We start from the raw sequence: 12,503 nt of genomic DNA, 5'->3' as shown, positions 1-12,503 counted from the left end.
TTCAAGGAAAGACCTGGGATGTGATTTACTCATTACTCCCTATTTCTATGTATTTTAAACACAAGATCATTTGTTTGGTTGCAAAATATTTGATATTGATGGCTTTGGTTTATATTCGCAGGATTGTAGTACGGTGCTCAAAGAGAAGTCTTTGCGCATTTGTGATATTTATTGTAGTGGTGGAGGTGTTTGTAAGCAACAAGACGCCGCACCGGACATCGACTACGAATGGTGGTAACTTTTGTTAGCCATTTTTGTGCCACTGAGATCATCCCTCCTCATGTTTCATTTGCCATTGCAGATTGTTGACTTTTTTGATTGTGTAGAGAGGAAACTAAGTAGGGAGGATTAAATCATTAGTGATTACAGGGTAGATAGTAATTTAAAAATCAAACTTGTCGCTTTAACCGTTGTTTCCATATCGTTTTCAGTTAATTGCTAGGACCTGTTCAATATCACACAAAACCATTTTGTAATCTATAGATTATTATTGTTGATTTTTTATTTAAATTATAATTTCTTACTTTACATATCGTGCAATAAGATTGTGTCGTCACAAATTTACTTTTTATTTGGATCATGAGTCACAAATTGACTAATGGTGTTCCTTTCAGGACTTTTTGTGTATAATGAAACTCTTTCTATCTTGTTTTATTTTTCTGTTCAAGTTATTCATAAGAATTATGCTGGTATGGAATGAAGGGTCAATAATCAATTCTCTAATATCTTTGATGGTTTTTAATGGAATGAGTAGACTATAAAACCGGGTTAATATGGGTGAATAGGAGCAAAAATAATATTGAATTAAAGGGCTCCATGACCCTTGAAATAAAATAAACTGGCTACAAGGTAAGAGTTTTGAATAAATAAAAGGGTAAATTAGGTCAAAGTGGCTTAATCATAGTTGTTATATAGTATGGGTGAATAGGAGCGAAAATAATATTGAATTAAAGGCCTCCATGACCCTAGAAATAAACTAGCTTCAAGAGTTTTTGAATAAATAAAAGGGTAAATTAGGTCAAAGTGGCTCAATCATAGTTGTTATATAGTGGATCATGGTCGACACAATATTATGTGATTATGTGGACCATAATTGTTGAATGAAGCTGTAGTAGTGTTGCTATAATAAAATTATTATAACTAATAACTAAAAATAGAGCTCCCAAGCATTTATGACTTGCAAATTTGCAAATCACATGGCAATTAAAAAAAAACATTTGTAGTTCCATGTCATCTTGTCAAAAATAAGCTAGTAGCTTCTTAATTTTTTTCTATCTTTATCCTTATTATTTTAAATAAATAACAATCTTTACCCCTCTCAATTAAAATCCTTTTGGTCTTTTCCCTTCAATATGTTTGGTTGTAATTTCAGTTTGACATTTGTGTTTGAACAATAATTTCTGTATGAACTAATTTTATGAATTATAAACATTTTGTTTTACTTTATATATTTTCAAATACATGTTCTTACTTTATATTTTATTAAAATATATTAATTTTATTATTTTATATTTTAATATGTAAACAAACCTATTTAAATTTTTATGAAGATGTCATTTTTTAGTCGTTTTACATTTATCAGTTTATCAAAAAGCTAATTTTATCAAACACTTTAAAGCATAATAGCTAGCTTAACAGCTCTTCAGATTTCAGCTTCGAGCTTATAGCTTTTCAACTTTCAACTATCTTTTCAGTTAGGTTTGCCAAACATAGCCGTAATAAGGATTTGATTTGATTCATTATTATTAGGAATAAGGTTTAAATTGGCAACTGAACGTAACCTGAAAATGCAATTAGGTCACTGGACCAAAAAAAAAATGCAATTTGACCACTGAACACGGCAAATGTATGCAATTTCGCCTGATAGCTAGAGCCGTCAAAACGGGTTTAGCCCGTCCCGCCCCGCGAAAAGGGCGGGGCGGATCTTGACATTTTGAGCATGTATTTTGGCGGGCTTTTTAGCCCGCCCCGCCTAACCCGAGGGCTTGGCGGGGCAGACTTGGCGGGCCGGCAGGGGCCCGCCAAATGTCTAATAAAAAATTATTAAATTTAAAATGCTACAATATTTTATATATATATATATATATATATATATATATATATATATATATATATATATATATAATTTGATAAACGTTATTTTTATTGTTATTTTGAATAATCTTTTTATAGTTAATTTGCAATCATTGATTAATTTTTATCTATTTTTATTTATTATTGATATAAGTAGTTTTTAATAATATTATTAGTTTTTGGGGCTGTTTTTGTTATTAAATTAATTTAATTAATAAGATTTGTCAGCCCAATAATTCTTAACCTAATGTAATAATTTATTATTATTATTATTATTATTATTATTATTATTATTGAAAAGGAAGGAACGCAGGCTGCGCAGCTCCAATCGAGTTTCGTACGAGAGCCGCGAGAAATATCCATCAAACTCGGTCTTCTTGGTGCCATAATCGGAGCTATCTTTGTGCGTTATAGGAGATACGGTTGGACCAAATTAGTATAAAAGGAGCCGAACGTTCATTGTTTTATCATCATCAATTCACTCCGGATAGAGTCCGGCGGTGAGAGGCAGTCACTAGCAGCTTCAGTTCCGGTCGAAGTGAATTAGTTTTGGCGGCGACCGAATTTTCATCAGTGATCAATTCCGTTGGCGTGGCAGCAATTTATCCCTGGGCAGCGAAATCAACTTTCTGGGCATTAATTGTTTCCGGCGGCTTCTTCCTAGCAAGTAATCCCAAGCAGTAGCTAATTCTCACAGCAACATTTTGGCATAAGCTTTTATTACTTTTCTTTCAGTTGTCTTATTTAGCTATTTTTCATATATCAATGATTACAGTACATTACTGCATTTTGGGCTTAGGTAATGCATGGTTTTCACTAACAATTCTTAATGACGTTGCTTAAAGAGATAATTGCTATTAATTCTTTAATGTTGCTTTGCTAAATATTTTTATTCTAGGAATGTGATGAAACTACCATGAATTCTTATACTAATATTTAATTTGCCGATCAAATTAAGCTTTATCCTTTTGATCTTATTTTAGTAATTGGTTGTGTTTCTAGGTGATCAACTTTAACACAATTGAATTGAATTGAGGGAATTTCTAGAGTAGAAATCATGCCTATTAATTCTATGCTCCTAAGGATAAATGAGTAGATAATTTGATTGTCTTATCATATTGTCTATTGGTTCACAACCCGGGTATTCCGTAGGAATTGGATCCAGTGAGATCACTTAATTTAGACGAGATCATGAGATCAAATCATAGGCATTCATTATTTTAATTTAATGGTTGTGATTCCTTTTATTATTTTTTTGGATCAGGCGTCTATTTTTTAAATAGTAGGGGTATTTTAGTATTTTTAATATGATATGCATCTTTTAATTTTGGTTATGCGTGATTTTCTCTGATGGATTGCATTTAGTTTTTCTTTCCGGTCTTTTTTTGGGTTTCATTCCCCACACTCTCTACACACTGTAGTCGTCTATCTCTCCATAGGTTGAAGGTTCTCTTGTTTTTTTCTGATTTTTCTTTTCCGTTTTTTCTTCAATGTGGGTTTTCGGGTTTCTTGGGGTTCATTCATGTTAATACATGTACTCCATGTCATGTATTAAAATAGCTTTATTACTATTGATTTTAACCTGAAATTTTATATAACGTGGGAGTCTTGTGTGTACCTGATTAATATAATTTAGTTCTTGTTATTAGACAAGCTATGAGTCTATGATGCTTGTGTATTAATCATTTTCTCTCTTGCCAATTGCAGAGAACTAAAGTTTGATGCAACAAGGTTTTCTTATAGAGGCTCGCAGCCTTGAGGAGAAACTCGGGGAGGCCGCAATGGGTCGGGCCTTCCTTCTCCAAGGTGGGGATTGCGCCGAGAGTTTCAAGGAGTTCAATGCCAATAACATTAGGGACACTTTTCGGATTCTCCTCCAAATGGGCGCCGTTCTCATGTTCGGCGGTCAAATGCCTGTTGTAAAGGTCAGAAATTCTTGACCAACGAATTAAAAATTCGATCTTTGCTAAGTTCTTAAACAATTATTGTCCGTCTTGTTCTATTCTTGTGTTCTGTACATGGAATTTATGTTATATAAACAATCAACTGGAAAATTGTTATAAATATGTGCATATGTATATATAGGTGGGAAGAATGGCTGGGCAGTTTGCAAAGCCAAGATCAGACCCATTCGAGGAGAAGGATGGTGTAAAGTTGCCAAGTTACAGGGGAGACAATGTAAATGGAGATGCATTTGATGCAAAGTCAAGAACCCCAGACCCTCAGAGGCTGATCAGAGCATACTGCCAATCTGCAGCTACTCTGAATCTGTTGAGGGCTTTTGCCACTGGAGGGTATGCAGCTATGCAGAGGGTCACTCAATGGAACTTGGATTTCACAGAGCAAAGCGAGGGCGATAGGTATATTCTGCTATCCTAATTTACTCTTATAAGGAATGTATCAGTCTATTTCTGCCTTATCATACTGTATTTGGTGCACCATATATCACTTGTAAGTAAACCAAAGAAAGAGAGGAAACATTAAAAAAAAAAATGAAAGCAATACAATCTACTTTTACTTCAAAGTCTACTGTTTGGCCTTAGTAGACTTTAGGTTGTTTGTATGATACATTACTTTACCAAAATAAGAATTGAAAGATCTTACAAAAACAACAAAGTCGGATGTGTACGACGGTGAACTTATTATCTCACCTAGTCCATGAATTTGTTCGTCCTGATAATGTATCTTGAGATTGTAGCACGACCCTTCTTGGTAGTTACTCTTTTTAGAATTTAGTCTAACTCTAGATTTTGATGCTGAGTTTGTATTAAGACTAGGCTGATATTTAGCGGTCCCCGCCCCGCCAGCCCATCCATTTCGACAGCTCTATTACCATCCATTCTTTGAGTTACTTGCTTACGTAGACGGTGAATTGACATTTTTAAATAATTTTAAATAATAAATTTTAAAAATGTAAATTAAAAAACTTTTTTAAAAAAACATTAAAAAAAGGTCGAGGGCCCTTCTCCCTTCCTCTTTTGTCTTCGGTTGGAGACGAAGGAGGGGGAAGATGGGGAAGGGGGTGGCCGCGTGTGTGTTTTATTTATTTATTTATTTATTTTAATTTTAAATATTATTTATTTTAATAATTTATTATTTAAAATTATTTTAAAATGCCAACGCACCATCTACTTAAGTAGATAATCTGATTCCTTATTATATTTTCAGTTCAATGGTCAATTTGTACCTTATTCCTTATTCTTAATGAAATAGGAATGTAGGATTAAGGTTTATTTAATTTAGACCCTCTAAAATTCTTATTCGATTAAATTTTAGGTCTAAACTATCTATAAATAGACGTTCAATTAGAAGAGGGAAGCAATTTCCACAATTCACAAGCAACTCATTCTCTCTTTATTTTCCCCACGTTATTCTAGGAATATGGATGAAAAGCCGAGGAAGAAAATTATAACTCAAAGCAACAAGGAAAATTGATTACACAGACCGGGAGGAGCTCAGTTGAATACCAAAGAATGACTTGTGATGCTCATTTTAGAAGTTTAAACTTTCGACCTAAAGAAGAATTTGTATTGTACTAGAGTTTTGTGATGGCATATTGTAATAATGCTAGTGTATCACTTGTTCTTACTCGGGCTTTAGGCTCAAAATCTACCTTCTTCCGAGCTTTAGGCTCAAAATCTACATTCTTACTATATTCTCTTTATTGTAAGTGTAGTGTTGGCTTTCCAACAAGACCCATAAAGGGTATTTATTTATAGTCATTCCACCTCCTCAATGGATGGTGGAGATTTACCTGATCTAAAGGCTAATAATCTAGCTCTAGAACTTTCTAAATCTCTACACAAACTAAGGATTCTCTAATGTTCTAGAATATTCTATATATCTCTACTACCCTAGTATTATGTATATGCTTCTAGACTATTTTACCAACTATGGGATACTATGTACAATTGCTAGAAAAGTCCAGAAAGATGTAGCAAACCTTGGAAATGTGTAGCAAAGTGTTGGAAATGTGTAGCAAAGTGCCTCGCCTTTTCGACTTTATCCCCTTCTGTTTTGTATTCTATTCCAAGGGAGTCTTAGGTGCGAATACACTTGTTGTGGATTTACATCAATGTAACTTGAAGAAAGATCAGTTTGGTAGTGTAAATCTCCCCCGTCAAAAAATCACTTGTCTAATAAATTGATTAACACTGTAATAATGCTAGTGTATCATTGACAACCTACTTGGTTTGCCGAATAAATTTTGAATAGATAATAATATCTATTCAAAAAATCTCCCCCGTCAAAAAATCACTTGTCTAATAAAATTATTGATCAAATAACAATGTAATAATGCTAGTGTATCTTTGACAACCTATTTGGTTTGCCAAAGACCTTGTGGTCTAGTGGCACCCGGTGTCCCGATTTACACTCCACATGGATGATGGGAGTGGGTATAATAATAATACTATTGACTATTCCATATATTATAGAGTACAAAAGAAAAAGAATAACAAATGGCAAATTATACTGTTGACCATGGCCAAAACAACGTCGTTTGATGTTTTTCGTTAATAATAGTCGACAACAAATTCCGTTATGGTCCATGTAGCAACCTCTATCATTATTCAATTTCATTTTATGCACATTGTAATTTCATTCCAATGTCACTACAGTATCATTCTAATTCAACTACATTTTCATTTAATAATATACACTTAATATGTGATACTTGCTATTTAATTGCATTTTATACACAAATGTAGTTTAATTATAACAACACTAAAGTATTATTATTATTATTATTATTATTATTATTATTATTATTATTATTCAAGTACAGTTCTGTTTGATAATATACGCTCAACTATTATTTACCCGTGCGATTCAAGGAATATAACATACTTTATTAATTATATGAATTATAAAATAATATATTATGTAATAGTTGCGATTTGTTCGATGACATCCTTGGTGCACCTACACTCGAGTTCAAATTATGACAATTCGAATTAGAATTTCATAGTTTGTCTCGGTTTATTTTAAAAAAAAAAAAACAAACAAACAAAATCAAAATCAAAATCAAAATCAAAACCAAGTAATTCAAAAAAAAAAAAGGTGTAGCTGAGGATCATCCTCCGCCAGCCATGTGACAAAGGCGACCATCCACCATGGCCGAGGCCAATATTTGGCCATGGCTGTCGAAGCGTCCATCCACCATGCCCGAGGTCAACCCTAGGCTATGGCATGGCTGAGGCCAGTCCTCGTCCATGGTGGTCGAGCCCACGCCTCAGTTAGCGAAAAAATATGAAATAAAGAGAATAAAGAAAATAATTTATTAAAAAATATTTTTTATTAAGTAAAGTATAAAAGAAAAATAATAATAGCCACTTCTTTATGCCTGTAGCCTTAGGAGCTAGTGACCGGATATTTGATGAGTTTACACTTTTATTAATTCCTAGTTGACTCTACTGTACTCGCAGCTCGGAAGTAGGGGGGCTAGTGACATGATAATTGAGCGTGGTATTGGGCACGCCCCGATAATTAATTGATATGCAGTTTGTTATTTTTTTGAGGAAAAGTCTGTATCTGTTTGTTTGGTATAGACATTTTGGCATCTCTTTTTCTGTTTAATATGTAGTTTCATTATGATTTTTTGCATTGTCTGCTATAATGTCATTAGCAAAACAGTGTGCATTTGAAGAGCCATCTGCTGGAGACAATGGCCCTGTTTAGTTAATAATCAGTCTATCAGTTAATTTTGGCTTATTTGATCTTGTTTGGTTAATAAGCTTTTTGTAACTTCAAAATACTAAAATTCAAAATCCTACTCAAAGCAGTCTTTTCAATTAGCTTTTTGAGAAAAGAAATTATACCAAATAGCTATCAGCTAACAGCTAATTTACTAAACAACTTTCTACAATCAGCTAATATTATCAACTAATCATACCTTCTAACCCAATCAGCTAAAGGCAATTTACCAAACAGGGCCAATAAGGGGTGAAAATGTCTTGACATGGCCACATGTGGTGACTGGTGAGTATGCTCCACTCAATTCTTTTTGCGTTCATTGTGTTTGAAAGTTTGCATAATTCCTAATGTTTTTGGCAATTTTAGGAAAAAATTTGCCTATTAACGTCAGTTTGAAGAATTATGTGGATTTGTAGCACTATAACCTGTAAATTTGCGGAGGCATTCTCCACTGAATCTTTGTTGATATCTATTTATCTTGGGTTTTATTCACGCACTATTTATGTAATTATGCTCACACTTTATTCTTTTAAATCTGTATCAGCTTTATTATTTTCTGTAAAAGCATTCACCTTTTTATGGAATAAAAAACAATTTAACTAAAGCAAATCTTATTATCATAATTATACCATCCAAATTTTCAGCTCTCTAGAATCTGTATGAGTACTAAACAATATTGTTGATGCATGTTCTCAATGTAAAGTTTTTATACCTCTAACTTTTCATTATTCTTATGAATGAAGAAATAAAATGTACCTGTTGTATTGTGTTAAGATTGGTGGGAACCTTATTTCATCAAATGGATTACTTATTTTCAATCTAGTTCTCCATGAAAGGACTAAACACATATCTAACTAATTTCATCAGAGAAATAAGCAATATCTGAGGATAGTATTTAGCAGATTTATTAGTTTCTTAAGGATATTGAGCTGGTGATATGGACTGATAATAACTACGGGACTTATGACCTTCATGTAGATAGATGTGATATAAGTATTAAGTAATTACTAAATTAAACTAATAAGTAATACACTAATAACTTAATAAGTAATGACTATTTAGTTTTTTTTTTTTGGGTAAATATAACGATGGCGTCGCCCGGACTCGAATCAGAGACCTTCAGTGTGTTAGACTGGCGTGATAACCAACTACATCACGACACCAAGCATATATTAACTATTTAGCTATTAAAGCGTAAAAACTTAAAATATTAAACACTTTACAATTATTAACTCTTACAATATTAAAAAAAATTAAAAAAAAAAAAAAAGAAATCAAGCACCTTGGCGCCGTCGGGGAACCACGCGCCACTGTCGCTGAGTTGTTCTGACACCACAGCCCCGGCGCGTGAGGCTATTTTCAGGGACGCTACCGATTTTCGCTTTTCCCGTCTTGCATCGTCGTGTTGAGTCCAAAGAGGTAGGATGTGTTGAAGGGTTTCAGTCTGGTTGGATCTTCTGATGAAAGAAGAGATACATGCAGTGTGTTTTTTCTTTTCTGGGTGAAGGGTTGTTGTATTGTTCATCTATTGAATTTGTTGGGTGAAGATTAAAATGGCAAAAGAAAGGAATATCACTGTTATTTCCACACCATCGAAATTAATTGACATAGTTCTGGCTTCATATGTGTCTAATTTTTCTAAGTGGAGATTTTGTATTAAAGTAAATTTAGATGGTATAACCATATGAGGAAGGGTGATCATTTGGACAAAGAGTGTCCTACAAATGCTACTTTAGCTGTGGACTGTGAGAATTATTTTATCTATGCAACACTACTAAACTGGAAAATAAGTATGGGGATTAGTGAACAAATGGTTCAGTGGAACCCGTGATTTGAGAAAGTTATACCAGTCATCTCAGGGAGTATATCGGTCTAGTCAAAAGAGGCGTGAGCTGAGATATTATTAGTTATTACTATGACTTTAAGAGTGTATGTGTTGCTTTGTATGCTACGATGCCAATAACAAATGATGTGGATGAAATGAAAAAACATGACAAATTACTTGTTTTTAGCTGGATTTCTGGCATGGATAAAGAATATGATGTCCTTAGATACCAATAGTTAGGAAGTAAGGACTTAAGAGTCTTTGGATCAAGTATTTTCTATGCTATAGAATGCATCAGGAAATAATGATTCAAATGAGCTCCAAGAAAGAAATGTCTTTTATGTCACAAGGAAATGTGGATCCAAGTGCCCTGGAATCACAAGGAGGGAGTACTGGTGAAAGTTATGGCTCCCGATGAGGAAATAATAACCGCTTCGGAGGACGTGGGCGTTCTTGGAGAGGTCGTGGAGGAGAACGAGTTTGTTTTAATTATGGAAACTCATTTCAAACGACTATTGACCAGCGAGTAAGACCAATGTGCAATCCAAAAAGTAGCTTTATGTGTTAGATTTTCCAGCCGTTGACGTACTTTATCTTATTGAACATGCTTTTTATTTTGCACTTTTTTGTCTTGGCTTTTAAAGGAAAATCGTCATTGAGATGTGTACATAGGACTCCATTTGCCTTGGTTACATTCTTGTAGAGAGTTAGTTCCGAGTTGTTCCTTCGAGTGGGTAACTCTTACCATTCAAGTAACCAACTTCGAACATTAAGCATAGAAACCTTTCGAGTATGAATGGTTGTCCTTACCATTTGTTCCTTTAGTCGCAATCATTCAGTAAGGTAAGCCCAAAGTTCTAGTATTCGGCCTTTGCAACCTTCCGGTCTTGTATATTTGAGCTCTTCGTCTCAAGTCTTCATCTTTTACCTCTTCAAGTCTTCATCAAAAGTGTTGGGAATTTTAGTCCCCAGCTTATTTGATTTTCTAGACTTATGAGTTTTCTGCTTATCTGAATCGTTCAAAGAAGAAAGAACATTAACTCGAAGGGTTACAGTTTGAATGATCAACACGAATGGTCATTCTTTGACAATTCGACAATTCGACATCCTTACCCTCTAGTCTAGATGCCTTTGGAACTTTGGGGACTTTTGTAGCCTTCATGGGTTGAACTTCCTCTTCAACTGCCAACTTATCTTGGCCAAAGGAACATTCAAAGAGTTTTCCTCTTCGGTTGCCTTCTTCTTGGTTGGGGTTGCACCTTTACCCTTTGGCGCATGTGGCTTGGTCCTCAGGAGATATGTGTTCCTATGTGTTGTCACCCAATCAGCCCATCTCACAACTTAATGCCTTTTGATCGTAACAACTTGGTTACAAGAAAACCGAACCCTACAATCTGAGTTATTGTCTTGGTTTTCTAGTCCATCGCCTTCTCAATGAATTGTCTTTAAAAATTGAAAATCACCATGGACCAATCAACATTATAATTGTTCAATACATCACTCACCATGGAGAACTTTTCAGAAGTAACATCATTTGTTCCAAGTACCCTATTCTCAACAATACGGCTGAGAATGTCAATCGCCCTCTTGAACTCAGGCTTTAGGCTCATCTTTATAAAGGAAAACTTCTATTCCTCTCGCGCATGATCACCCTTTACCTCCTTCCAAAAGGTGTCCGGATTAAAAGCTTTGAATGAGTTCGCCATTAATGATGTTGAAAGCTTTGAAGGTTTTGAAAAGGTTAACTTTTGCAAATTTTCTTGAAAGTGAAACCATTGCTTTTGCAAGAGAATGCGCAACTTGATTCGTTGGTCTCTTAATATGATTACAACAATCCTACTAAAGCTAGTCATAAGTTGGTGGCAGTGAGAAAGGATGTGGCCAGCGTAAGTTCTATCGACTCTTCTTCGTTAGAAGGCACTGACTCCAACCTTACATTCTCAATCCCTTGATCCCTTAACCATGAGAGAGTTTCCCAAAGCAAATTATATTGTGGACCATGATCATGGTTGATACTGCAATTGTATTGAACGGATAGTACAGTTGTGTTGAAAAGATACTGCAGTTGTGTTGAAAGGAAACTGCAGTTGCGGGGAACAGAGACCGTTCATCTGCTCAACACAACTGCAGTATCCGTTCAACACAACTGTAGTTCCAGACGGATGACACGGCCTCTGTTCCGCGCAACTGCAGTATCAGTTCAACACAACTGCAATATCAGTTCAACACAACTGCAATATCAGCCATGATCCATGGTCCACGGTATAACGACTGGTTTCCCAACAAGACATGATAGGCAATCTGACTCCAACCTTACATTCTTAATCCCTTGATCCCTTAACCATGAGAGAGTTTCCCAACAAGACATGATTTCTGCCTCATAGTCATAGGGTCACTTAAGAAATTAGTACAATGTCCTTATAAGTTATTTTATATACAATAAAAAAGTAAACAATTAATTTATCAAACACTTTTCTATAACAAACTAATATAATTAGTTGGTCAAACCTACTAACACAATCAACTATCAGCTATCAACTGAGTGCCAAACATCCCCATATCTACACTATGACACAGTATTCCTACATGTGGTCTCTCAGTGTCTTATTGCACCATTTCATCACCTTCTCCGTCATCCATTACTACTCACTCCCACTCTTAGTTACCGTTGATAGCACTAAACTTCACAGGTTTAGATCAGCAAAAGGATTACCTTCATGACTTCATCATTTTTATTAAATTTCAAAAATATATATAAAAAAAAATACTCACAATTCGTTTACTAACTGGGATATGCAGCTCATACAAGTAAATGGATCAGAGATGTGTTTATAGCTTCCACAGCTGTATGCACTTGAATATACAAAAAAAAAAAAAAAAAAAAAAAAAAAAAAAAAAAAAAAAAAAAAAA

At 34.4% G+C, this 12,503-nt stretch overlaps 1 protein-coding gene across 1 annotated transcript; it reads left to right on the top strand.

Moving 5' to 3' along the window:
• The first annotated feature begins 2,482 nt into the window (after positions 1 to 2,482).
• LOC116005117 (phospho-2-dehydro-3-deoxyheptonate aldolase 1, chloroplastic-like) lies at positions 2,483 to 5,737 on the top strand. Its single transcript, XM_031245362.1, has 4 exons — positions 2,483 to 2,740; positions 3,781 to 3,998; positions 4,159 to 4,433; positions 5,451 to 5,737. The coding sequence occupies exons 2-4, from the start codon at positions 3,795 to 3,797 to the stop codon at positions 5,506 to 5,508; spliced, it is 537 nt and encodes a 178-aa protein (XP_031101222.1). The 5' UTR covers positions 2,483 to 2,740; positions 3,781 to 3,794; the 3' UTR covers positions 5,509 to 5,737.
• Positions 5,738 to 12,503: the final 6,766 nt, after the last annotated feature.

The sequence above is a fragment of the Ipomoea triloba genome, chromosome 14 (assembly GCF_003576645.1).
Source record: "Ipomoea triloba cultivar NCNSP0323 chromosome 14, ASM357664v1".
Taxonomy (NCBI): domain Eukaryota; kingdom Viridiplantae; phylum Streptophyta; class Magnoliopsida; order Solanales; family Convolvulaceae; genus Ipomoea; species Ipomoea triloba.
The sequence above is the reverse complement of the archived record's forward strand: the minus strand, read 5'-3'. Positions and strand labels throughout refer to the sequence as shown.

Bases quoted from the DNA above. Each gene is read 5' to 3' on its own strand.
- LOC116005117 (XM_031245362.1), top strand. From the start codon at position 3,795: ATGCAACAAGGTTTTCTTATAGAGGCTCGCAGCCTTGAGGAGAAACTC. The intron at 3,999-4,158 runs GTCAGAAATTCT...ATGTATATATAG, and splicing joins GTCAAATGCCTGTTGTAAAG to GTGGGAAGAATGGCTGGGCA. The intron at 4,434-5,450 runs GTATATTCTGCT...ACGTTATTCTAG, and splicing joins GAGCAAAGCGAGGGCGATAG to GAATATGGATGAAAAGCCGA.